The sequence below is a fragment of the Molossus molossus genome, unplaced genomic scaffold (assembly GCF_014108415.1).
Source record: "Molossus molossus isolate mMolMol1 unplaced genomic scaffold, mMolMol1.p scaffold_m16_p_10, whole genome shotgun sequence".
NCBI classification, from domain to species: domain Eukaryota; kingdom Metazoa; phylum Chordata; class Mammalia; order Chiroptera; family Molossidae; genus Molossus; species Molossus molossus.
The window spans coordinates 5,593,254-5,618,141 of NW_023425345.1; the positions used below are offsets into that span (position 1 = coordinate 5,593,254).

Here is a 24,888-nt window from a genome sequence, read left to right on the forward strand (position 1 = left end):
GGGACTCCGCTAGGGCCTGTGCCTGGTCAGAGCTTCCCGTGCCTGGACAGAGCCTCCTGTGCCACAGGGACTCCGCTAGGGCCTGTGCCTGGTCAGAGCTTCCCGTGCCTGGACAGAGCCTCCCATGCCACAGGGACTCCGCTAGGGCCTGTGCCTGGACAGAGCCTCCCATGCCACAGGGACTCCGCTAGGGCCTGTGCCTGGACAGAGCCTCCCGTGCCACAGGGACTCTGCTAGGGCCTGTGCCTGGTCAGAGCTTCCCGTGCCACAGGGACTCCGCTAGGGCCTGTGCCTGGTCAGAGCCTCCCGTGCCACAGGGACTCCGCTAGGGCCTGTGCCTGGTCAGAGCCTCCCGTGCCACAGGGACTCCGCTAGGGCCTGTGCCTGGTCAGAGCCTCCCGTGCCACAGGGACTCCGCTAGGGCCTGTGCCTGGTCAGAGCCTCCCGTGCCTGGACAGAGCCTCCTGTGCCACAGGGACTCCGCTAGGGCCTGTGCCTGGTCAGAGCCTCCCGTGCCACGGGGACTCCGCTAGGGCCTGTGCCTGGTCAGAGCCTCCCGTGCCACAGGGACTCCGCTAGGGCCTGTGCCTGGTCAGAGCCTCCCGTGCCACAGGGACTCCGCTAGGGCCTGTGCCTGGTCAGAGCCTCCCGTGCCTGGACAGAGCCTCCTGTGCCACAGGGACTCCGCTAGGGCCTGTGCCTGGTCAGAGCCTCCGGTGCCTGGACAGAGCCTCCCGTGCCACAGGGACTCCGCTAGGGCCTGTGCCTGGTCAGAGCCTCCCGTGCCACAGGGACTCCGCTAGGGCCTGTGCCTGGTCAGAGCCTCCCATGCCACAGGGACTCCGCTAGGGCCTGTGCCTGGACAGAGCCTCCCGTGCCACAGGGACTCCGCTAGGGCCTGTGCCTGGTCAGAGCCTCCCGTGCCACAGGGACTCCGCTAGGGCCTGTGCCTGGTCAGAGCCTCCCGTGCCACGGGGACTCCGCTAGGGCCTGTGCCTGGTCAGAGCCTCCCGTGCCACAGGGACTCCGCTAGGGCCTGTGCCTGGTCAGAGCCTCCCGTGCCACAGGGACTCCGCTAGGGCCTGTGCCTGGTCAGAGCCTCCCGTGCCACAGGGACTCCGCTAGGGCCTGTGCCTGGTCAGAGCCTCCCGTGCCACAGGGACTCCGCTAGGGCCTGTGCCTGGACAGAGCCTCCCGTGCCACAGGGACTCCGCTAGGGCCTGTGCCTGTCAGAGCCTCCGTGTGCCACAGGGACTCCGCTAGGGCCTGTGCCTGGACAGAGCCTCCCGTGCCACAGGGACTCGCTAGGGCCTGTGCCTGGACAGAGCCTCCCGTGCCACGGGGACTCTGCTAGGGCCTGTGCCTGGTGAGAGCTTCCCTTGACCATGGCCGCAGCAGTGGGGTGGGCAGGAGGGAGTGGACTTTGAACAGGTGGGCCTCTTCCCTTGGGCCCAGCTTCTCTGGGCCTTCCCCCACCACACTCCCAGGGCCAGTCACCCTGGAGAGAGTTGGGGCAAGGTTTCTCAGCCTTGGGTCTAAGGGGTTCAGTTAATGGGCCTCTAGGTGTGAACCCCTTGACACGATAAAAGATTTTGTATGGAGCGTACATACGTGTTTCTAATGAAAGGGTCCACACTCAGAGAAGGTTAGGAACTCTTGCTATAGAACTTTGGGAGCAGATAGGTAAGGGACCTGCCAAGGGTATCCTGGGGACTGCTCGGGCCCTTCTGGGACCCATTAGCCCCTCGGGCAGGCCACTTGGTGCCGGCAGCGCCAAGGGGTGAAGTTGCCCTGACCCGACTGCATGTGTTTCCAGGACAGCCTGACACAGAATCACTAACTCCCAACGAGTCCTTGGCCTGGACCAACCCATCCCCACCTGGAAGCCAACATCCTCTGCCCCAGTGATGCCTCGCCCATCGCCCACCCTGGCCTGCAGCCAAGTAACCATGAGAACAGGCCCTGGGGCACGTGCAGGGTCACTGTCCACTCCCTCCCAGGCCGTGTGGACAGTGCACAAAGGGTTTGACAGATGAAGTGGCTTAGAGGCTGGTCATCAGATAGTTGCCGGACAGTGAGGCAGCCTATCTGCCTCAACCCACTTCCCACCAGGATTTATCCTGCAACCCCAAAGCTGTGAGGAGCCAGCCAGGTCAGGTCAGCCCGGGACTCTGGAGTGAGTCAGAACACAGCGGGCCCTGAGCTGGCTGGGCGGGGCCGGGAGGGCAACTCCACAGAGGCTGCCCACACAGGTCTGTGCCTAGCTGCTCCAGGAGTTACTGAGTTTGGAGGGGTGCGGGTGGGGAGAATAAATCCATCTTTGTCGATTTCACCTTCTGGGAGGGTCCTTGGCTTTATACCTCACGTTTGTTCATGTTAGAAATACTGAGCCCGTGCTGGGCACTGGGCACTTGGGCACTGTTCGAGGTAGGAACACAAGTGAACGAAGGGACAGCGTCTCTGCCTGACATGGCTCATGGCAAACGGTGGGAAGTGCTTGGGGCAGGACACTCACAGGTTCCCACCACCACCCTGTGAGTGCTGCCTTTGCTGGGTGAGAAATGCAGGTTTGCCCAGTGACCCAACCAGGCAGCAAGGCTGGAGCCTGGTGCACCCTCAGGCCTGCCAAAGCCGCCTCTGGAGCAGTGTCCTCACACGGGGGGCGGGGGGGGGGGCACCTTTGTCATACAAGTCCTTTGATGTGTTTGCGATAAAGTGTGAGCTGGCCCACGTTATTGCTCCCACTCTTTTATAGATGCAGAAAATTGAGGCTCGGAGAAAGAAAGTAATTTGCGTGAGGTCAGCTGGTGTGTGGCCCAGCCCAGGTCCAGTGTAATCTCTGCCAAGGTTTCCAAAGGGCCAATGCCTCCAGTGCCCTGGGACCCAGTTGGTAGGAATCCAGGGCCTTACTGAGTGTCTCTGTGACCAGCCTCAGGTCCAGGAGGGCCTGGCCCTTGCCTCACTCAGCACAAGGCATGCACCTGGTCACCGGGAGGAGCGAGAAAAGCACGAGGCGACGGGCCTGAGCTGTCTGCGGTGATCCTTGCTGATCTTTGGTGGCTGCCTTCACTATTTTTTTTTTTTCTTTATTGATTTTAGAGAGAGAGGACAGGAAAGGGAGTGAGAGATAGAAACATCTACGAGAGAGAACATCGATTGGCTGCCTCTTGCATGCCCCCCACTGGGGATTTGGTCCACAATCTGGGCAGGTGCCCTGACCGGAAATCGAACCAGCGACCTCTTGGTACATGGGTCGACACTCAACCACTGAGCCATACCAGCCGGGCTGCCTCCACTATTAATAGGCCTCCCGAGTATGGAGTGGTCTGAGAGCTGGCTGGGGGACCAGGAGGGTGATTGGCTGGCCAGAGAAGGAGGTAGGACCAAGCTACAGAAGTCTGAGGTCTGAAGGTAACGGAAACCAGGTGAGGCAGGCTGTCCCCTCCATCTGGAGGTCAGATGTGTCCTCACAGGGAGCAGGCACCATGAGCTCTGGAAAAAGTCCCTCAGAGAAAATCTCTGTCCCCACCAGGGCTGCCTGCTCCCCAGACTGCTTCCGGTGCTGAGCCCAAGCCAGGGTTGGGAGGTCAGAAAGCTGGACTGATGCCTGAGTAATCCCAACGAAGACCCTGGCTCCCCACCACCATGGGCCAAAGGGCACAAACCCAAGCACCCAGCTGCTGGCTCACCGGCCGACCGCGCGGCCCGGTGCTGCAGGGAGAGGTGGCCAGCAAGGAAACGGACTCAGGGAAGCAAGAGGCCGCCCCAAACCCCAGACCAAGGACCAGAGTGTTCTCATCCTGTGACTGGCCCATGCCAGCCTGGTGACTCTCCCGCTTTGGAAGCCTGGGAGGCTGCCACGAGCTACAGAAGCACTTTCCGGTCGGCACAGCCAGGAGGGCAGAGGTGGAGGAGTCATGCCTCCTCAGCCGGACGCCAGGACCTGCCTGGGGAGCCCTGGAACCTCACATATGGCCGCCGGCAGCAGCTGGTGAGCAACGTGAGGCGGTGTGCCTGCAGCAGGGCCGGCTGGGACAGACAGCTCAGCTCTGCAGGCCACAGGCTCCGAGGTCAGAGCCGGCCAGTGCAGGAGCCGGACTCCAGCCCCACAGTGTGGCTCAAAGTCCATCTTGACCACTGCACTGTGCCACCTCCCCGAGTTGACCTGGCAGCTCCACCCAATGCCCAGGCCAGCACCCTCCTCAGCACTACCATCAACCAGAGCACCCCCAGGTACCCCAGGCTGGCACCGTGCCCCTCAACCCTTCCTCACCACCCTACCTCCGGCTTTCATCTCACATCTCCCCTGAGCCTGGGCCACTGGGACAACATGGCCCCTAGCAAGTACTTCAGTAAACCAGTCTTGTCCTTACCCCAGAAACAAGTCTAGCCTGCACAGCCTGGCCCTCTGGCTCAGGCCATCCTGCATCCAGCCGGCAGCTTGCAAATGAGCCTCGCATCCGGCTGAGGAACTGATGCTCACTAATGGAAACCGTGGGTACTTAATTGGTATTGATGTCCCCAGGTACACACCTCGAAGTTGATAGATGATGCTGTGCCTGCCAGCCTTAGGCAAGGAGAGGGGTTGATTAACGTGGCTGTGCCAGGGCCCTCACCTCGCCCACCCTCCCTAGGACTGGGTTTTAGCCCTGACTACGGTTGCTATACAAGGGTGGAAGGGTTCACTTTCTTTGCACATCCAAGTTCTCCCTCCCCCTCAACCAACTCCTTCCTGCCTCTTTTCTTCCCTAAAGACTATGGAACCAAAATCAAACCCGAACTAAAGACGCCAGCTCTGTTTCTGGCTAGCTCTGTGATCTTGGGTAAGTTGCTTAATCTCTCTGAGCCTCAGGGTTTTCATCTTCCATCTCTAAAGTAGATGAGACATGTGCCCTGGCCGGCTTGGCTCAGTGGTTAGAGCATCAGCCTGTGGACCAAAAGGTCACAGGTTCGATTCCAATCAGGGGCATGTACCTCGGTTGCGGTTCATCCCCGTCCCTTGTCGGGGTCGTGAAGGAGGCAACCAGTCAATGTGTCTCTCTCACATCGATGTTTCTCTCTCCCTCACTCCCTTCCCCTCCTTCCCACTCTCTCTGAACAAAATAAATAAAGTAGATGAGACATGCATTCTAGGCCAAGCATAAACCTGAAAGGTAGCAGGTGTCCAGTGCCCCAGTGCCCCGTGGACACCCCTCACCACGTCCCACAGACCCCTCAGTCTCAACATGTTCCCACCGAGCTCAGCATCTTCCCTCTCAAACCTGACCCTCGTCCTCCCCACTGTCACACACAATAGCCCCAGAAGTCTGGGGTGTCATTGGGACACCTCTCTCCTCCCCTGAACATGTTCAATCACCAAGTCCCTACAACTGTACCTCCTAAGGGGCTGTTCCATCTGTCCCCTCTCCCCATGTCTCCCCACCCACTGCCAACATCCTAGATATCTTCATCTCTGGGTTCTCACACCGGCCTGACTGCCCTCCCTGCTCTCCCTCCCCAGCAAAGCCTGCCTTGCAGCCAGAGTGCCCTAAAGAGTAAACCTGAGCCCTGGCCGGTTTGTTCAGTGGTTAGAGCATTGGCCCGTGGACCAGAGAGACCCGGGTTCAGTTCCCGCTAAGGGCACATACTCTCAACATCTCTCTCTCAAAAAAAAAAAAGAGTAAACCTGACCAGGTCATTCTTTTATTTAAAACCTTTTGGTGGTTCACCCTGGCCAGTTGGCTCAGTTGGTTGGAGCGTCATCCTGTACACCAAAGGTTGTGGGTTTGATTCTGGTCAGGGCACATACCTAGGTTGTGGGTTCTATCCCTGGTTGGGGTGCCTACAGGAGGCAACTAATCCATGTTTCTCTCTCACATCAATGTTTCTCTCACTTCCTCTCTCTTAAAATCAATTAAAAAAAACATATCCTCTGGTGAGTATGAATAAAAAAAGAGGTAATGCCCGGCTGGTGTGGCTCAGTGGTTGAGCGTCGCCCCTGCACCGAGAGCTCGTGGGTTTGATTCCTAGTCAGGGCACATGCCCAGGCTGTGGGCCTGATCTCCAGCAGGGGCCTGAAGGAGGCGGCCAATCGATGTGCTCTCTCATGGATGTTTCTATCTCTCTCTCCCCCTCCCTTCCTCTCTCTCTAAAATCAATAAAGAAAAAAATGAAAAAAAGAGTTAAGAACCCTTTCAGTGGCTCACCATTGTCCTCAAGACAAAGTGGAGTCTGTTTCAGAGAAGAATCTACAGAATCCTTCACGACTGCCCCTACCTCTCCTTGCTGGGGCTCCCACGTGCCCTGGCCCAGGCCCTCGGTCGTGCTGTGCCTGAGTCCAGGCGGCCATTACATGTTCCTCCACGTCCCGCTTCGCCGTCCGCCAACCAACTCCCACTTCAGGACTTGCCTGAGCATCAGCTCCTCCAGGAAATCTCTGCCTCTCCATGCTGGCGTAGGGCCCTCCTCTGGACTCCCACAATCCCCTGTGCCTGTCTTTCTTTCCTGCAAAGGACCCTGTACCTACCGGTGCTCAGACAAGATTGCTGCAGGCTGGTCCCTAAGAGGTCTGCACGTTTGCACAAACAGGAGCGTGAAAGGAATGCAGACTTTAAACCTCCCTCCAACGAATAGGGTTTATTCCCAGGCCGAGCCTAGGCCTTGCAAGGGGCTCAGGTCTGATAGCTTCTCCTGGACCCTGGGGCAGCAGCCAGGACTCACCAGCCTCCACTCCAGCCCCTGTTGCCTGCCTCTGGCCCTACAGGACTCCCAGCTCTCCTAACCAGAGTCCAGTAAGTTCTCAATATCGTCGACAGGCGCTGTGGCTTTAAGCGAAAGTGGTATATAATGAAACCAATTTTATTATAGGCTAATTGATATAAACTGGAGTTAAGTTCCCATGGCATCTCATCAATGTTATAATGAGACAACACTGATGTTATTCGAGGCCCTGCTGTATTAAGACCATCTGCTCTTCCAAGCATTTCATTAGCCCCTGAAGCAGACCAGTGTCTCTGGGGCCGGGCCAGGGCCAGCAGCAGGCCATCAATCTTCTTGCCAAAGCCATAGCAAAAATCATTTTCCAGCCCCAGGCCAGGCCCTTGGCAGCAGCTTTCCTGGCCAAGGGCTCAGAGGAGCCTCTGACTTGGGCTCCTTGCTGCCAGCCTGGCACGTCTCACCCAGCCTCTGCACTGCAACCCTGTGGGCCTTCTGACCACCCGTGTGAGGGGACCCCTCCCCTCCTAAAAACCTGCAATGGCACGGCCTGCCTGAAGGAGAAAGAGCCTGCGCACCAGCTGCCTGCGAGGCCCTCGTGACCTCACTGCACCCTCTGCCCGGCCTCCCTGGACCTCACCTGCCCGGCGTCAGGGGCACGAGCCCACTCATTACTCCTGTTTGTACCCTGCCTTGGCACAGGCTGTCCCTCCTTGAGGGCCCCTCCCACCTTTTCCCAGGAAAATGCATATGAACTGTTACCTTCTGTGGGACTCCTGCATGGCCTGCCCAGGGAGGCAGAAGTGCCCGGCTCTGGGCCCTTTCCGAGCTGTGTGTGTCCTCGCATGGCCCCATCACACGGTGCCGTCCGACTTCCTTTAGTGTTTGGCTCTTCAGCTAGACTGAGAGCCCCTGGAGGAGGAGACCGATCAAACTCATGCCGTCATTTTCCCCAAAAGGCCTAGCTTAGGGCAGGGACTCACATGTTTGGGGGATAACGGAAAGAAGGAAGGAACAGGTCACGTGTTTCTTCCCCCAGCATCTCTGTCCTCATGTCTCGAACACCTGCTGTGTACCTGCTCTGGGCCAGGCTGTGCTGCCCTCCATTAATCAGGGCCTCTGGCTTCTTTATTTGGCTCCGATGGGCCAAAGAGACCTGTTCAGCCCTGGCCGGTTTGGCTCAGCGGTTAGAGCGTCGGCCTGCAGACCAGAGAGGCCTGGGTTTGGTTCCCACTAAGGGCACGTACCTCAGTTGCAGTTAGTTCCCGGCCCCGGTTGGTGTTGTGTGGGTGGCAACCACTTGACTTGTCTCTCTCGCGGTGATGTTTCTCTTTCTTTCTCCCTCTGTCCCTCCCACTCAATCTGAAGATAAATGCAAAAATGTCCTTGGGTGAGAATTAAATAAATAAATAAATACAACAACAACAACAAAAGAGACCTATTCAGAAGTAGGAGGCCTCAAAGTCCAGCCAGAGGCCTGGGCTATACAACTATCTTCGGTTCAGGAGAGACCAGGCCACTGGAGGGCTTCCACTGACCAACCCCTCCCCAGGGCCTGGAGTTTCATGCAGTTCAGGCTCTGCTGCCTCTCCGGCTGGGTGAGCTTGTCTTCTGCCCAATCCAAATGGAGGCTGATGGAGGCCAGGCCCAGTAGGTCACCTGTCCCTGCCTACAGAGGTGCCAGCAGAGGAGCAGCCTAGCTGGGAGATTTTGTTCCCTTCTTGTACTTGGGCACCCACCCCTGTTGCAGCGAACTTGGTCAGATGCTCAGAGATGTTTTCCTGCTACCACCCGGGCTGCCGGGAGAGCCCTCCCTGGGGCCCAGGTAGGATACCAGTTCTGCCGCAAATTTGCTACCCGGCTCTGGTCAAGCTACCTCACTTCCTTGAGCCTCAGCGTTTGCTTCTGAGAATGGAAGTAATATTCCTTGCCTGCCAGGGTTGACATGAGGCCTGAATGAGCCAGTGGAGGTGTGAGTGGCGCCACAGGGAGATAGAGGCCATGCTGGGTGCTGTGGAAGCGACAGCATCACACCTGCTGCCCCCCGGAAACACTCCCCCTGCGTGGCCTGAGTCAGCCGTGGAACCTTGGCAGAGACACGGGAGGAACACTGGACCAGGTGGCAGGCCCTGTGCGCTGCTAAAGCGGTTACTCCCCCAGCCGGGTCCTTGCCTCCCCCTGTGAAGGGTGACTGCCACTGTGACCCCTGGGCCTGTGGCAGGTGGCAGGCAGTGACCAGGACTCAGCAGCTGCCTTCTGTCAGGGAGGGGCCCTCCCAGGGTGCCCAGCAGCCAGAAGGTGTGCTGGGGAGACGTGGAGGCTCCAGCCAGAAGCTGAAGCTCATCAACATTATTGGCGAGCGGTGAGGGAGGAGAGGGGGAGGGAAGTGGTTGGCTCTGCTTTCTTGGTTAATTAGGAGGTTTCCACAGCCACAGAAGGGAAGGAGGGGGCCACAGGGCAGCCAGGGCTCCTGGGAGGCCAGCTGGGACAGGGCCAAATGCCAAGGACTGATGCGAAGGGTCTGGGCCAGGCAGTGGGCCTAGGACTTGGAGCCCACAGGACCCACTGGCCTGAGTATCTGAACACTCTCGTAAGGAAGGGGACTGTGAGCACTCTGAAGTGTCCAAGTCATCCAATCAGGGTTTGGAGAGCTGTGGGTTTGGGGAAGAAGGCTGATGTGGAATCAGGGAGAACAACAACAAAAGAAAAAACCCTTGGAAACCATGGAAACTGAGAGCAGAGGCCTCAGAGGTGGAGGGCGAGGTTCCACTGAGAAGTTAGGCTGCAGTGGGTTTGAATCCAACTCCTGCCAAACACTATGTGACGTGAGGTAAATCACTACACCTCTCTGATTCTTGATTTCTACACCTGTAAAATGGAATTATATTGACCCTGCAAAGCTGTTTGGATAATCAGACTGAAGAATGTAACCCCACAGAAGATGCATAGTAAATGCTTAATAAATAACCCAGGACAGGACTTGGAAGGGAGAAGGGGCTTGGTGAAGGGTTGTGGAGGGTTGTGGAGGAAGCAGGTTTAGAAGCTGCTGGTGGAGTTGGAGGGATGGAAGAGGAACTGCCCTCCTGCCAGTCTGGGGGCTGCTCTAAGCTGTACCCACCCATTGTCACTGCCCCGGGATGTTCACTGGGCTGCAGTCCCAGCTCAGCCATCGCTCCTCATAGGGCTTCTGGCTCTGGGCGCAACTCCTTGCAGCGTCCGGCAGAGAGCTGGGAGGGACACTGGAGCGGGGGAAGGGGAATGACAGACAGGACACCCAGCAGAGTGGCGGTGGATAAGGTTTATTCCGGTCCTGCGGCTGACAGGGCTGGGGCAGGCTCCCCGCCGCGGGCAGCCGCCTCCCGGGGCTCCCCGCCCCAGCCGCCACCCACCGGCAACCTCCCGCGCGGCCGGGCGTCCCCGGGGCAGCCCCCAGGACCCGAGGACGCCGGGCGGACGCGGCGGAGGGCGCGGCGGCGGCGGCGGCCACAGGGCCACAGGCGGTGGAGGCGCGCGCGGAAGTGGCGCGAGGCGAGCGCGTAGACCAGCGGGTTGAGGCAGGAGTTGGCGTAGGCGAGGCAGTGCGAGGCCAGGCGGCAGGCGTAGGTGGCCGGGCTGAAGGCGAAGCGGCCGTACCAGAAGCAGAGGATGAGCGCGTGGTGCGGGCCCCAGCAGAGCGCGTAGAGCGCCGCCACCGCCAGCATGGCGCGCCCCGCCCGGCCCGTGGCCCTGCGCCGGGCCTCTGCCGCCGCGCCCGCGGGGCCCACGGCCGCCCACAGGGAGCGCAGCGTGCGCGCGTAGGCCAGGCTCACCACGGCCGCCGGCAGCAGGTAGCCCGCGGCGAAGGTGGCCACGTCGAGGGCGCGCCGGCGCGCGTCCTCCCAGGCGGGCACGCAGAGCTCGAGCGCGCCGTAGCGCACCGTGCCGTAGTAGCTGAGGTAGGGCGCCGACAGGAGCGCGGCCAGCAGCCACACCAGGCCCACGGCCGCGCGGGCGTTGCGCGGGGTGCGCAGGGCCCGCGAGCGCAGTGGGTGGCGCACGGCCAGGTACCTGCGGGCGGGCGCCGGGTCAGCGCGGCGGGAGGGCGGGTGGCTACCCGCATCCGCGCCCCCACGGAAACGTGCGATGTGACCTGGGGCTGGCGAAGCCGTGGGAGTTACTGCACCTGCCTCCCGGGGGTGGTGAGTAAGGTTAATGGGCAAAGCGCTTAGAGCAGTGCCAGGAGGCACAGAGAAAAGTGACTTGGCCAAGGACTTCAGCTAGAGAGTGAGCCTGGGTTTAACCCCGTTTCAAGCCATGAAAGCAGGTATGACCACAACCTGGGCTAGCCGTGGGTGGCAATAAAACATCTGAACTCATTCATGTATTCCTTTTGCCATTCATTTCACACCCACAGGGCACCTGCCATGTGCCAGGCCCTGTACTGACACTTGAGACACAGAGATGTATTGGGGAAGCTCACAATGGAGTTAGAGGGAGGGCAGGATGGTCCCCTCAAGCATGCCCTGCAGGTGCCCAGAGACTGGATGGTGGCAGCCAGAGAGCTGTTCCTTTCCTCTCCCATTTCCCTTTTTGATCCCCCATTCTCTTTCCTAAGGCCAATGAGCACCTGTTCAGGTCTTCCCTCCCCAGCTCAGACCTAGCCAGGTCTCAGGCACAGCGCACCTGTCCACTGAGACTGCGGCCAGCGTGAAGCTGCTGGCATACATGGTGAGGTAGATGAGCAGGTGCACAGCCTTACACACAAGGGCCCCAAAGAGCCAGGCATCCAGCGTGTAGATGGTGGCCTGGAAAGGCACGCAGCACAGGATGAAGCAGAGGTCCGCCACCGCCAGGTTGAGAATGAACAGATCCGTAGTGCTGCCTGGCTCCTGCCATGCACTCGGGCCAGGCTGCAGCAGCACCGCCAGCACTAGCCCATTGCCCACTGTGCCCAGCAGGAAGATGAGGGCAAAGATCACAGGCACTGCCACAGTCCCCACACTCCCTGGGCTGTCTAGTGAAATGTTCTGGGCATCAGCCATCTCTCCAACAGATGATCGCCTAGGGAAGAGAAGCTGGAGTTCTCAGGCAGGGGCTCCCAGCTCTGGTCACTTGACCCAGGGGCCTCGTTTCCTCAGCCTGGCTAGATCTCCTGGGCTAGGAGTGGGGGGCAGAGCCAAAAGTTACCACCAAGACTTACTGGCACAATCACATTGATGTTTGAGGGGGGCTTGCCTCAGTTTCCCAGAGAAGACCCCCATAGTGCTGAGTGTGAAGGGCTGATTAGGGAGTTGATGGACACTTCTAACCCATAATGCAGGTAAAAATACAGGCAGAGAGGGGTGAGGACATGGTGGGTGAGGAGGGGGGCACTCCAACCTCAGGAACAGGTATACTTTTTTCTCAATGGGAATCTGAAGCTCAGGGAAGACTCTTGGACACGAGTCAAGGTCAGCAAAACGTGGGTGACATCCCTGCGTCATTCGAGAATCCAGTTTAGTAGGAGCCCCACAGTAGCACAGCTGGGAAGACTATATAGGTCACTGCCCCCCTTTTGCACATGGAAATCAGGCTCAGAGAAGGCACATGGGAGGCTCAATCAAGATCACGCTTGAAGTGGCAGATCTGGGGCTGTTACCATCCTGATACTCCGACTCCCAGGCTGGAAGGTTCATCTGAGAGCCTGTATGTAACAGGTGGTGCCGTGATGACCTGCGTATGTGTGCACGTGCATTTGTGCAAGCTGTGTCCACCCTCACCATGCCCCACCCCACAGCCCACATCGGCTACTACCTGTGGATTCCCCCTGAAGCCTGGACCTCTAGGTTGGTGGGACAAATTAAGGGCAAGAGGGTCAGGCAGGGGGAAGGGAAGAAAAGAGATGTCTGCCCCCCCCCCCCCCAACCAGGCACCTAACCTACAACAGGCCTTCCCAAGTGCAGTTCGGGTAACACCCACCTTGATCCTGGGCACTGAGCCCCTGCTTGATCCTGGGTGAGCCGATCAGCTGAGGCTGCCTCCTGGCTCAGTGGCCGCCCCTTGGTGCCTCCCTGCAGGTAGAGATCTGCCTCTCACGGCTCCCTCTTCTCCTTTAAGGCCCCTCCTCTGCCGAGCTGGACTTGGGCAGTCCCTCCAGAGCGCCCAATAGCCACCTCCTCCTCAGTCCCTGATTTCCCTCAGGTGGCACGCTCATCTGCCAGGCTCTTCTCAGCCTGTGTGCGTTGCTTCTGCCTCTTTCTGCAGTGAGTAACCCATTGATCTCGCTCTGAGATTCGCTTTGTAGTTAACCCTTCTGTGCCCACGGCCCAGCCCATCCTTGGCACTCCCACCTTCTATGGCCCTGCCCGAGGACTCCACTCCTCTCCTTGCTCCAGTCTAAGCTCAAAAAGGATTCCTAGTCTTTTTCTTTTTTTTTAATCCTCACCCGAGGACATTTTTCCATTTCTTGTTCAGGTAGAATGGGAGGGAGAGAGAGGAACAGAGAGAAACATCGACGTGAAAGGGACACATCGAGTGGCTGCCACCCGCATGACCAACCAGGGCCGGGGACAAACTGCAACCGAGGTACATGCCCTTAGCGGGAACCAAAGCCGGGTCTCTCTGGACCGCAGGGCGACGCTCCGCTGAGCCAAACCGGCCAGGGCGGGATTCCTAGTCTTGACTAGGGTGTCCTAGGCTAGGCAACCAGAAAAGGAGTCCCTTTTCTGCAGACTTCAGACGGGATTCCTCCCCCAGGCCCTGAGAACCCAGAGACGTATCATATTCCCTAAGTGTGGTCCAAAGGTTCAGTCTGGCTGGAGACTGGAGCATTTATGTACCAGCCCAAAAAGTCTGGCTTTAGCCAGAAGGCAATGGGGAACTAGTAAAAGTTCTGGAGCAGAGACTCAATCTGCCCATTTATTCTGTAATTCGTTTATTATGGCCTGAGGTGACAAGGGTGGCCAGAGGGGAGCGATTTAATGAGTGACCCATAAGAAGACTTTTCTAAGCAAGAGCCGAAAAGGTTAACCGGTCTTGGTGACTGGCTAATTCAGGCAAGGGTCTCTGGCCGATCTCTTAGCGGAGCAGACCATATGGCCAAAAGGGTTAGAGGCTAGCGCCTAGGGGCCGAGTGCATTGGATTTAGCTACACATGTCCTGGGGGCAGAAGGCAGGCTGCACGCAGTTAAGGGAGAGTCAGTGTGGCAGGGACTACATGTGGAGCTTTCTAGAAACTAGGGGTGGGGGGTGGAAAGAATATCAAGGGGGGTCTGGGAAAGGGAAAGTGGTGGTGTTGGGGGATGCTGATGAAGCCTGACTTGCACTCAAGGCCTGAGGTGCTCGGGGACCCTTCAGAACCAGCTCCTCCTCGCAGACCCCTGGGTTTTGCAGTGCTCAGAAGTCTTTTCTAAAGCCTGATGTCACTCACCCTGGGTGCAGAACATCCTCGGTTTTTAGGAAAGACTCACTGCATTGAAGACATTACAACTTATACAGACTCTCCAAATCTGAATCCACAGCTATCAGATTGAATTAAGGAATTAGAACTGTGGAATCTTAGGATCACTGACAGGCAGAATTGTAGGATTCTAGACTCCGTGTGGTGAGATGTTAGGATCACCGACAGCCACCCTTTATGAAAGTAATGCACCGATAGAGTCCCAGCAGCCTGGGCTCATGAATGTGGCACGCCTGCACCCTGCAAGCCTCTGAGGCCCCCGACATACTGTCCTACCTCCCCCTCGGGGGCCCCCTGCCCACAAGGCCCCTCCTCACCCTTGGCTGGGTTCTGGCAGTACTAGGGGCACTCTCAGCAGCTGCAAGGCTGAGTAGCTTTGGCAGCAGATGCAGAGGAAAGGATGGAGGTGACCACAGAAGGCCTGGCTGCAGGGCAGGCAGGAAGGGCATGTCCTCATGCCCCAGCGCACGCGTGCTCTGGTACCACCTCCCTTCTTTTGCTCCAACTGCTGTTTCTGGTGGCCATGGCTTGAACCCTGTGCCCAATGTAGAGGATGTGGACTGTGTGCCCTGGGAGCAGCTCTCCGACCCCCCGACCCCGTGGGACATAGAAGTGCAGCTGACCCATGGCCGGCCCTCGAGCCTGTTGCGGTGTCCAGCAGCAACAACCAGTATGTGGCAAGCACGTGCAACCAGAGCTGCTGCTGTTCCTGACGGCACTTCCTAGGACCCCTTCTGTGTGTGTTTTTTTAATCCTCACCCAAGCCTTTTTCTTTCTTTTTTTGCATTTATCTTCAGATAGAGTGGGAGGAAGAGAGAAACATTGATGTGAGAGAGACACATGGAGTGCTTGCCACCTATATTACCCCAACTGGGGCTGGTAACAAACTGCAACCAAGGTACGTGCCCTTAGCAGGAACTGAACCCAGGACTCCCTGGTCCGCGGGCCGACGCTCCAACCGCTGAGCCAAACCGGCCAGGGCTAGGACCCCTTCTGGATAGCAGTGGAGCAGACCAGAGCCGCTGCACGCTGGTCAACCACGCAGTGTGCTACAGTGGCCAGGCCCAGGACGTCACCATGCTACCTCTGCCCATGTTGTCCACTGGGGAGAGCTAGCCACTGGTGGTGCACTCTGTGCCACTGCCCGGTGGACCTGGCCTGGTGCTCTGGCTCTGCTGGGTAGGGCACACCGACTGTGATCATGGCTGCCGGGTGTGGTGTGCCTGCTGACGCAGACTTTGCACATCAAGCTGCTGGCTGGGCAGGTACCCTTGTTGCCGGCGGAGCCGGGTACCCTTGCTGCCGGTGGGGCTGGGTACCCGGGGCCGGGTACCCTTGCTGCCGGCGGGGCCGGGTACCCTTGCTGCCGGCGGGGCCGGGTACCCTTGCTGCCGGCGGGGCTGGGTACCCGGGGCCGGGTACCCTTGCTGCCGGCGGGGCCGGGTACCCTTGCTGCCGGCGGGGCCGGGTACCCTTGCTGCCGGCGGGGCCGGGTACCCTTGTTGCCGGCGGGGCAGGTACCCTTGCTGCTGCAGCGGTGCACCTGGCACCAGGTGCCTTACTCCAGTGGTGGCAGCATGCAAGTATTCCCGCAGCTGAAGTGGCCACAGCAGCCCCCTTCCCCTGGCTGCATCACCCAGCACTGTGGGCTCCTGGACCCCAGCCTCAAGCTCTTACAGATCACAGATTAGAACTTCTACAACCCCAGTGTTAAGATCCTGCAGGAATGGGCTGGAGTTTAACCAGACAGTCCATCCCAAGATTCCCAGGGAAAGGGGAGGGCTTGGGGTGCAGGGCCTCACAGACCTTGTCCTAGCCCCGGTTGTTAATAAGGGCCTTTTCATCCTCCCTGCTCTACCCCAACAAACTTCCCAAGGCCATACCATGCTGAGACTGGAGTTATGGTGACTCAGAAGCCCCCCTCCCCCCAACTCGGTGCCCATAGGCTGAGTAGGGAGCTGAATGGAAAGAGATGGGCTAGGGGAAGTGACTGTGGGAAGGTGGTACCATCTTCAATTGGGGTGCAGCGAGGCACTGTGGAGGATAACGGTAGGTGGGGTCTTCACAGCAGGCAATCAGCCCTCCTGGCCTTGCCTATGGAACAACCCAAACAATCTAAGGCCTGGAGTTTGGAGCGGCGGGGCCCTAGCAGGCTGGAGCCTGAGCTCGCGGCGCCACCTGGTGGTTAATCATCAGGCCAGCAGGCCTAGAGATGAGCCAGCTGGGAGGGCCCCAGACATCAACATAAATACACACTTGGTAGTGGGAGAAACTGAGGTACATAGAGGAGATGGGGCCTGTCCCAGGCCACAGAGTGGGCTAGAACACAGGGTTCCAGACGCAGGGGCCTCTCCAGTAGTGACCCACACTCTCTTTTGGGACCTGAATCCTCTGCCTCTCCAAATATGGGTTTGGGTGCCTAGCCCGTTCTTCATCTGGGCAGCTGTGGGCCATCCTTTGGATGGGGAGCAGGGGATGGGGTGTTCACCAAGACCAGAGTCTGGAGGCTGCAGAGCAGGCGATGGGTGGTGTGGGAAAGGCCCTACAGTGTTGGTGCTCAGCTCCCTCTACAGCAGCACATTAACACAGCTGAGCCAGATGGTGGCCTCTGCTAATATTAGCCCAGATGCCCGAGTCTCATCAGGGGGAGGTGGTCAGCTCTGAGGTCTACTCCAGTTTTCAGGAGCCTGCCCACAGAGCCCCAGCTCCTGCCTGCTTCTTCACCCAATCACAGAGCAGGTCAACTTGCTCAGACAGAATAAAGCCAACCAACGTGTCACAGGCAATTTCCAGTTGTTTCAGACTCACGGCCATGATCACATGCCTTGCCCCAGCCAGGCCCTAGGACTCTCTGGCCTGGGCTGATGATCAAAGACCCCTTTGTTGTCGAGGGAGGGGGACCTTGGCTCTACTTGTCACTACTCAGGGCTCAGGGCAATGCCCCATGCAGCCTCCCCACCTCCACGAAGGCCTCCACGCAGTGGTCAATGTCCTCCTCGCTGTGCACTGCTGAGATCTGTACCCGAATCCGGGCCTTGCCCTTGGGGACCACTGGGTAGCTGAATCCGATGACAAAGATGCCTGGGAAGGTAGAGAGGGTCAACCTGGGACTCATCAGAGCCAGGTAGACTTTGGAGCATAACATACAGCTAACTGTCCTAAGGATCACAGAGGGCAAGGGAGCTACCTATGGTCTCTCAGACATTGCCTCATGGCCTGGGCTTTTCAAGTTTGGACAGCTGGTCTAAAAAGGGTAGTAAGGTGGGGATAAGGGGGGACAGTCATAGTCTAGGGGTTCCTCCCTCTTTTCTTTTAAGACCCACGGACAGTTCTTTTGTCCTGGCCTCCTTACCTCTCTTTAGCATGTCATCCGCCATGCAAGAGGCCAGCCGGGCATCACCCAGCATCACAGGGCAGATGGGGTGATTGGCTCCCGAGATGGTAAAGCCAGCAGCCTCCATCTTACTGCGAAACCTGTGGGTACAAGCTGGGTGTCACAGGTACTGGAGGGCTAATGGGCACATGACCCAAGATCTGTGCCCAAGTCTGCAAAGGAGACTAACAAGACAGAGATGCAGAACCAGAATGTCAAATGGAGAGCCAGGCAGAGGAACAAGCAGACCACAAAGGCAGGTAGAAAGACAGAATTATACAAGATGGGGAGAAATAGGGTCATGTGCAAAGAAATGTGCCAGGAAATGGAAGGAAGAGGCCAAGCTGAGTCCCAGTGCAACCTGCTGGGGACGTGGTGAGGGCAGAGGCGGCACCTGTAGGCATGGACTAGGCAGGCACACAGGGATAGGCCTCAGCAGCTCCCTGGCCCAGCCCTTCCCACCCCTGCCAGGGACTGCACCTCTGAGTCTTGGCTGCCATAGACTGGACAATGGTGCTGCTCTCCATGAGCAGGTCCAGGGCCTTGGAGGCACAGCCAACAACAGCAGGTGGCAGGCTATTGGAGAAAAGGTAGGGCCGGGCACGCTGCCGTAGCAGGGACACCAGGGGCCCAGGCCCTGTTGTGTAGCCTCCTGAGAACAAGGGCAGAGGTGGGAATAGTCAGGGGCCAGGAGCCAGAGTCTACCCGAAGCTCTTCCTGAGAGTATAGTCCATGCTGCCCTCTTCTCTGCAGTCCCAGGTCTTCTGTCCCCACCTTCCCCCAGACTCCTCCGGAGCCCTGCATGTGGATAAGTGGACCCCAGGAGCACAACCCTATAGGCACCTGATGCTCCGCCCAGCGCCTTCCCCAGTGTGGAGTTGATGATGGTGACCTGGTCCATCACACCCAGCAGCTCATCTGTGCCCCTGCAAGGAAAGCTGCTACTGCCCCTACTGGCCACCAAGCACCCAGCAATCAATGGGTGAGCTAGAGGCTGGCCTCCTGGTTTCCCATCCACCCTTAGAAGCCCAACCCAAGGCCTCGGATGCCACATGCTCCCACCGTCCTGTGGCCCCCAGGAAGCCAGTGGCATGGCATTCATCCACAAAGACCAGGGCACCATATCGAGATGCGAGGTGGCAGATCTCCTTCAGGGGTGCAATGTCGCCGTCCATGGAAAAGGCCCCATCGGTGGCTACCAGACGCAATCGATGCTTCTGCAGGGAAGGCAAGGACAAGTGGTGGCTAGTGTCACAAACTGGGCCAAACCACTTACCTTCCGTGCTACTTGGTGCTCCAAGAGCTCACCTTGTCCAACGCCCAGCTCAGAGGTGGGCACATAAGCACTATGTATTGGGACTGGAACAGCTCCCTCATCCCTGCCTCTGAGCCTTACCCATCCTTTCGCGGGCAGTCAGGAGCTACGCTTAGCCCTAGGCAGTGGGGATGCTCTGCGTTCCCTTCAGAGGCCAGCATGGGGTGGGGCCAGTTCTTTCCATAAGCTCATCCCACCGCTATGCCTGCTGAGAGCCTGCCACACATAAGGTGCCCAGGACAGCATGGTGCAATGGAAAAAAGCTCTGGGTCTGAGGGATTTGGGCTCAAACTTTCAGGCTGTTTGTCTGAGTTGGCCTTGGGAGGCAGAGGATAAGCCCAGACCTTGCCTCTGGAACCCCTGGGCTTTGTCCCACCTGGGCCTCTTGCAGCTTGGCCTCCAGATCGGCCATGTCCAGGTGGCGATAGCGGTACTTGTGGGCCTTGCAAAGACGGATGCCATCGATGATGGAGGCGTGGTTCAGCTCATCTGACAGGACTGCATCCTCTGGGGTCAGCAGGGCCTGGAAGAAGGCAGTTGGTGTAGAGCCATCACCCAACCACCTTGTTGTTCTCCCTCTCCTATGACTTCCCGAGTCCACATTTCACTGCCAACTAGGGCATTCCTCCGGGCAGGGAGGCAAGGCACCCTCTACCTCTTTCAGGGTTCCCAGAGCCCCGGGACTGGGCTGAACCAGAGCTCTGTTCTAGTGAGAGCAGGTGAGAACATGTTTGGTGAGTGCCTGGCCTCTGCCACCCTCAGCCATCCAGCTGATGTAGGTTACACCCAAAGACCCTGGAAGATGGCTTCCCTGCAGGCCTCAGGATTGTTTCTGGAGCACCTACCTGGTTTAACCTCACCTCCAAAAGAAATGATCACTGGCGCTTCTAGCCATGGCGCTGGCATCCTGCCAGGTTCTCCTGATTGCCCACTCCTTCCACAGCCTAGCAGGCTCCACCAACTCCCACCCATGGCCCCCCACACACCTCAAAGAGGCCAGCGTTGGCATCAAAACAGCTGGGATAAAGAATGGCATCCTCCCGCTGGTGGAAGCGGGCTATCTTTGCTTCTAGATCCTTGTGGATGCTCTGAAGAAAGCAAGTGAGACAGGTGTTAATGCCTGCAGGGTCACATGGCACAAGGCCTGCAGACAGAGGCCGAGAAGGCCACAAACACACCCAGCCTGGAAGGCCTACAGCCTTAGCCTTTCCCTTCTTTCTTCACCATAAGGGTTCCTCAGAGCCAACAGGAATCTGGCAAACGGTTCTCAGTGAGGAATTAGGGACTTGCTCAGTATTCCTTCCTGGTTGGCTCTTCTTTTTGTTTTTAATATATTTTTTATTTTTTTTTAATCCTCACCGGAGGACATTTTTCCATTTTTTGTTCAGATAGAGTGGGGAGGAAGAGAGAGAGAAAGAAACGTCGACGTGAAAGGGACACATCGAGGGTTGCCACCCACATGACCCAACCAGGGCCGGGACAAACCGCAAACGAGGTATATGCCCTTAGCGGGAACCGAACCCAGGTCTCTCTGGACCGCAGGCTGACACTCTACCACTTAGCCATACTGGCCAGGGCTGTTTTTAATGTATTTTAATTGTTTTTTAGAGAGAGAGAGAAAGAGAGGGAAACATCGATGCGAGAGGGAAACACTGATCGGCTGTCTCCTGTATAACACCTACTAGGGATCAAGCCTGCAACCCAGGCATGTGCCCTGAGCAGGAATGGAACCAGGACCTCTCAATCCATTGGATGACGCTCAATCCACTGAGCCACACCAACTGGGCTGGCTCTTCTTTTTGTAATGAGGGTCAGATAGTGAAATTATGAGTACTGATGGCAAAGGAAGATGTGTCTTCCTAGTACCAAACTGAGAATCTTTTTGGTTGCTTTATGGCAAAGAAGAGGATTACAGAAATAACTCAAGTTCATCTCGACCTCGAATTCTTTTGAAAAAACTTTTTTTTCTTTTCTTTATTGATTTTTAGAGAGAGAAGAAGGGAGAGGGTAAGAGAGATGGAAACATCAATGAGAACATCGATTGGCTACCTCCTGCATGGGGATTTGGCCCACAACCTAGGCATGTGTCCTGACTGGGAATGAAACTGGTGACCTCTTGATGCATGGGTCAGTGCTCAACCACCGAGCCACAACGGGCCGGACTGGACCTCGAATTTTTAGATTTGAAAGCTGTCCAGTCTGGGTGAGGATTTTGTTGGAAAGTATCCTGGCTGGGATTTAGCAGCTCCATCGTTCCTTTCACCCTTACCTTTCTGAGGATCAGTGCCAATAAGCACAAGTGGTCAGGAGCACAGACTCTTGAGCCAGGCCATCTGGGTTCAAATCCTACCAGGACAACCTGTGTGCACCCTTTGGCAAGTTACTTCAATTCTGTGGGCCTCAGTGTTCCGGCCTCTTTTTTTTTTTTTTTTTTTTTTTGATACGTGCCCCTAGTGGGAACTGAACCCAGGACTCTCTGGTCCACAGGCCGATGCTCCAACTGCTGACCCAAACTGGCCAGGGCATCCTCGCCTCTTTAACAAGCACAAAAACAGCACTTAATGAGTTAATGTTTGTAAAATTCTTTCTTTTAATGTATTTTTCTTTATTGATTTTAGAGAGAGAGGAAGGGAGAGGAAGAGAGAGAGATACAAAGATGAGAGAGAACATCGATTGGCTGCCTCCTGCATGACCCCCACTGGGGATTTGGCTCACAACCTGGGCATGTGCCCTGATGGGCAATTGAACCAGCAATCTCTAGGTGCATGGGTCGACACTCAACCACTGAGCCCCACCAACTGGGCATTTGTAACATTCTTAAAACAGTACCTGACACATAGTAAGCACTATAAGTTTCATGTTTATATAAGTTTATTTTGTAACATTACAAAATAATAACCAAATTCATTGAGCAATGCTGTGTGTCAAGCACTGTTCTAAGCATTTTTATATGTGTTAACTCTTTAATTTGTAGAGTCTATTAAGTATTACTATCCCCATTTTACCAATGAAAGGACAGAGGCACAGAATGGTTAAGACACCTGCATCGAGTAACAGAGCCAATAAAAGGTGGTGCTGGGTGCTGGGCCCTGGGCCGGCTAGCTCAGTTGGTTGGAACGTCATCCTGTACACCAAAAGTTGTGGGTTTGAGTCTCAATCAGGGCACATACCTAGGTTGTGGGTTTGATCCCCTGTTGGGGCTCATATGGGAGGCAACCAATCGGTTTCTCACATCCCCCCCCTAAAATCGATAAACACACACACACACACAGCCCTGGCCGGTTTGGCTCGGCAGTTAGAGCGTCGGCCTGCGGTCCAGAGACTCGGGTTCAATTCCCGCTAAGGGCATGTACCCTGGTTGCAGTTTGTCCCTGGTCCTGGTTGGGTCGTGCTGGAGGCAGCCACTCGATGTGTCCCTTTCACATTAGTGTTTCTTTCTCTCTCCCTCCCACTGTATCTGAACAAAAAATGGAAAAGTCTCCTCAGGTGAGGATAAAAAAATAATAAAATCAATAAACATATACTTGGGTAAGGATAAAAAAAAAGGTGGTGCTGGGAACAGCTCAGGCAGAATAGCTCCAGAACCCTCTATCTCAATCCCTGCCTTCTAGTCTTCCTTTCCTGTAGGAAAACAGGCGAACTCTGTTCCGCAGGTGGGAAAACAGATGCTCGAAGAGGTCAAGGCTCTTGCCCAAGGCTTCGCAGCAAAACAGAAGCCTGAACCCATTCTTTCTAGTGGACAGCTCTGGGGCTAAGGGTGGGCCCACAGCACCTGGATGGGATGAGCTGAGCTGGCTAAACCGGCCCTGCTGACTGTGGGAAGCAGACAGCTGGGGTCAGTGCCCAATGCTGGGGACAAGGCCCCACTCTGTCCAGCCCCCTCCCCCACAACACCCACTGTGTACCTGGGTCCCACAGATGAAGCGAACAGAGCTAAGGCCAGCTCCAAACTCCTCCAGGGCCTGCAGACCTGCCTGGATTACCTCGGGGTGGCTGCTCAGGCCCAGATAGTTGTTGGCACAGAAGTTAAGGATTCCTGAGGGGGGGTGGGGGTGACAAACACAGCAGCTCAAGGCCCTAAGGAAAGGCCTGGAAAGGTGTCAGTGCCAGCCTCCAGGGATCCAGACAGCACATAAATCCAGATTCACCCTTGAGAAGAAAACAACCACACAGTATGATCCATTCTGGAGCAGAGGCCAGGATGGGGAGCTGAGGGCCCCTAGGAGGTACTGAATCCACCAGCTACAGGAGAGAAAGCATCAGGAAAGGGCTCTTAGAGTGGCACCTTGAAGGATGAGAAAATTAAATTCTGGCTCTGAATCACACCAACGAGGAACTCAGCCCTGCCTCACAGGCTTCTCCTGTCCCCGAGGACCACCAGCAACCTGTCATCTGGGCCTTGGTTACCTCATGGGTAAATGAAGAGGATTGGGTCTGATGTTCACTACAGTTCTCAAATTCCACAGTTGACTTTGCTGTCTGATGTAGAATCACAGGCCCAAAAGGGGGTCCCTCTGAGACCTAGACCTTGAATTATAAAGCCCAGGGTGAACACAGCTGACCCAAGGAGAAAATGGAGGCCTGAGGAAGATTCACTCAGCCTAGGACAGGTAAAAACAGGATGAGCACCTGGGGTCTCCTAATTTCCCATCTGTTGACCTGCTCCCAACTTCCCCTGGGGGAAGGTAGGGATTTCCTGGGACCTCCATGTTTACAAATGAGTGCACCAGCACTAAGGACTGCATGCCTACTTCCTGAGCAGAAGGCAGGTTTGGGACCTTTCTAACCAGCACCCACTTGGGACCTGGCACAAACAGAGGGGCAGTGACTGCTGGTTAGACAGAAATGAGGGAGACCCTGTGGGCCAATTCATGGCGTGACTCCTGAAGCAGCCCATGAGCCCCTTGCTCACTGTGACTCTGGCCAGGAAGTTCACCTCTCTGGCCCACTTCCACCTCCAGTATACCAGAGGACCTGGACTAAAGCCCAGTTCTGCCTGCAGGTAGCTGGGGGATTTGGGGGAGCTCACTCCACATCTCTAAGCTTTTTCGTTTGTAAAGTGGGATTAGTCATTCCCACATTTGGAGGTCCACCTGCAGCGATGAGAGGCCTGCACAAAGCAGCGGCTCCAGAAATGCGAGGTTTCTTGCTGTGCTTTCCCAACACCCTTCCTCGAAGTAGCATGGTGGAACCCAGCTGGATATGTCTCTTTTTTCTCACGTTCTTCCTGTGTCTGTCCCGCCCTCTCCTTTGAGTCAAAACAAGTGCTCAAGGGCAAACCACTTCCCTTCCAGATTAGAGTTTACACTGGGTAGCCGTAAAAGTAGGCCTAACAGCTGGAAAAGGGGCCAGTGGCTACCAGTGCAGGGACTCCCGCTTCCCCCTGCCTCCAGGACTCCCATTCCTAAGCATCAAACGGCTCCAACACCCGCCAACACCCGCCACGTCCGACACTCCTGGGAGGGGGAGTTACCTCCGGAGACGCCGCCAACGTGGATGCGCGGCCCCTGACGCGACGTGATGACCCGCTCGCTCTTCCAGGTGCCAGCCCCGCGGATCCCTTCCAGCTCCTCCTCCAGGATGCCACGCAGCTGGGCCAGCGCTGAGTGCGCGCGTCGGCCGCGGGGCGCCCGGGAGAGCGCGGCGCCGAGGACACAGGCAGCCCACATCGTGCTCACCTAGACTAGCTCGCGCGAGCGCGCCTGCCGATCCCGGAGCTCTGCGCGTCAGGCCGCGGACTGGTCACGTGACCGGGGGCCGGACCCCGATGGCCAATCGGAGGGAGAGGGGCAGGAAGGCGGGCCCAGGGGCACGTGGGCGGAGCCGGGGGGGGGATGCGCAGAAGAAAAGTGGATTGATTTGTAAGTTGAGGCTGGAGCCGTACGTGAAGGGGGAAGGGAGGCAACGCGGCGGTGCCCAGCCCACCCGACCCCGACTCCCGCCCCCTGCCTATACACCCATCCCGCGGAAGGGGTGCACTGGACCCCCCCAAGGCAGGAGCAGCCTGAGACACGTTCCGTCTCAAGCCCTTAGGTTTCTGTTTCTGTGGAGCTCCTGGAGCCTTCCCCTCTCAGGTGCAAACGCCCCCAG

The 24,888-nt window shown here is 57.2% G+C and overlaps 2 protein-coding genes across 2 annotated transcripts; both read right to left on the bottom strand.

The window, feature by feature from the left end:
• Positions 1–9,992: 9,992 nt before the first annotated feature.
• Positions 9,993–11,865, bottom strand: GALR3 (galanin receptor 3). Its single transcript, XM_036250773.1, has 2 exons — positions 11,356–11,865; positions 9,993–10,740 (listed from the first exon to the last, which is right to left on the bottom strand). Exons 1-2 carry the CDS (start codon positions 11,712–11,714, stop codon positions 9,993–9,995), a joined length of 1,107 nt encoding a protein of 368 aa, XP_036106666.1. The 5' UTR covers positions 11,715–11,865.
• A 5,021-nt stretch (positions 11,866–16,886) lies between these two features.
• GCAT (glycine C-acetyltransferase) lies at positions 16,887–24,537 on the bottom strand. The gene is made up of 9 exons (XM_036252927.1): positions 24,272–24,537; positions 22,704–22,834; positions 19,785–19,886; positions 19,175–19,321; positions 18,546–18,700; positions 18,327–18,409; positions 17,964–18,135; positions 17,463–17,584; positions 16,887–17,191 (listed from the first exon to the last, which is right to left on the bottom strand). Exons 1-9 carry the CDS (start codon positions 24,465–24,467, stop codon positions 17,040–17,042), a joined length of 1,260 nt encoding a protein of 419 aa, XP_036108820.1. The 5' UTR covers positions 24,468–24,537; the 3' UTR covers positions 16,887–17,039.
• Positions 24,538–24,888: the final 351 nt, after the last annotated feature.

Coding starts and splice junctions, on each gene's coding strand:
- GALR3 (XM_036250773.1), bottom strand. CDS start 11,714: ATGGCTGATGCCCAGAACATTTCACTAGACAGCCCAGGGAGTGTGGGG. Junction 10,741..11,355: donor GCCGCAGTCTCAGTGGACAG/GTGCGCTGTGCC, acceptor GCCCGCCCGCAG/GTACCTGGCCGTGCGCCACC.
- GCAT (XM_036252927.1), bottom strand. CDS start 24,467: ATGTGGGCTGCCTGTGTCCTCGGCGCCGCGCTCTCCCGGGCGCCCCGC. Junction 18,701..19,174: donor CCAAGCTGCAAGAGGCCCAG/GTGGGACAAAGC, acceptor CCTTCCCTGCAG/AAGCATCGATTGCGTCTGGT. Junction 18,136..18,326: donor GGCGCTGGGCGGAGCATCAG/GTGCCTATAGGG, acceptor CCTTGTTCTCAG/GAGGCTACACAACAGGGCCT.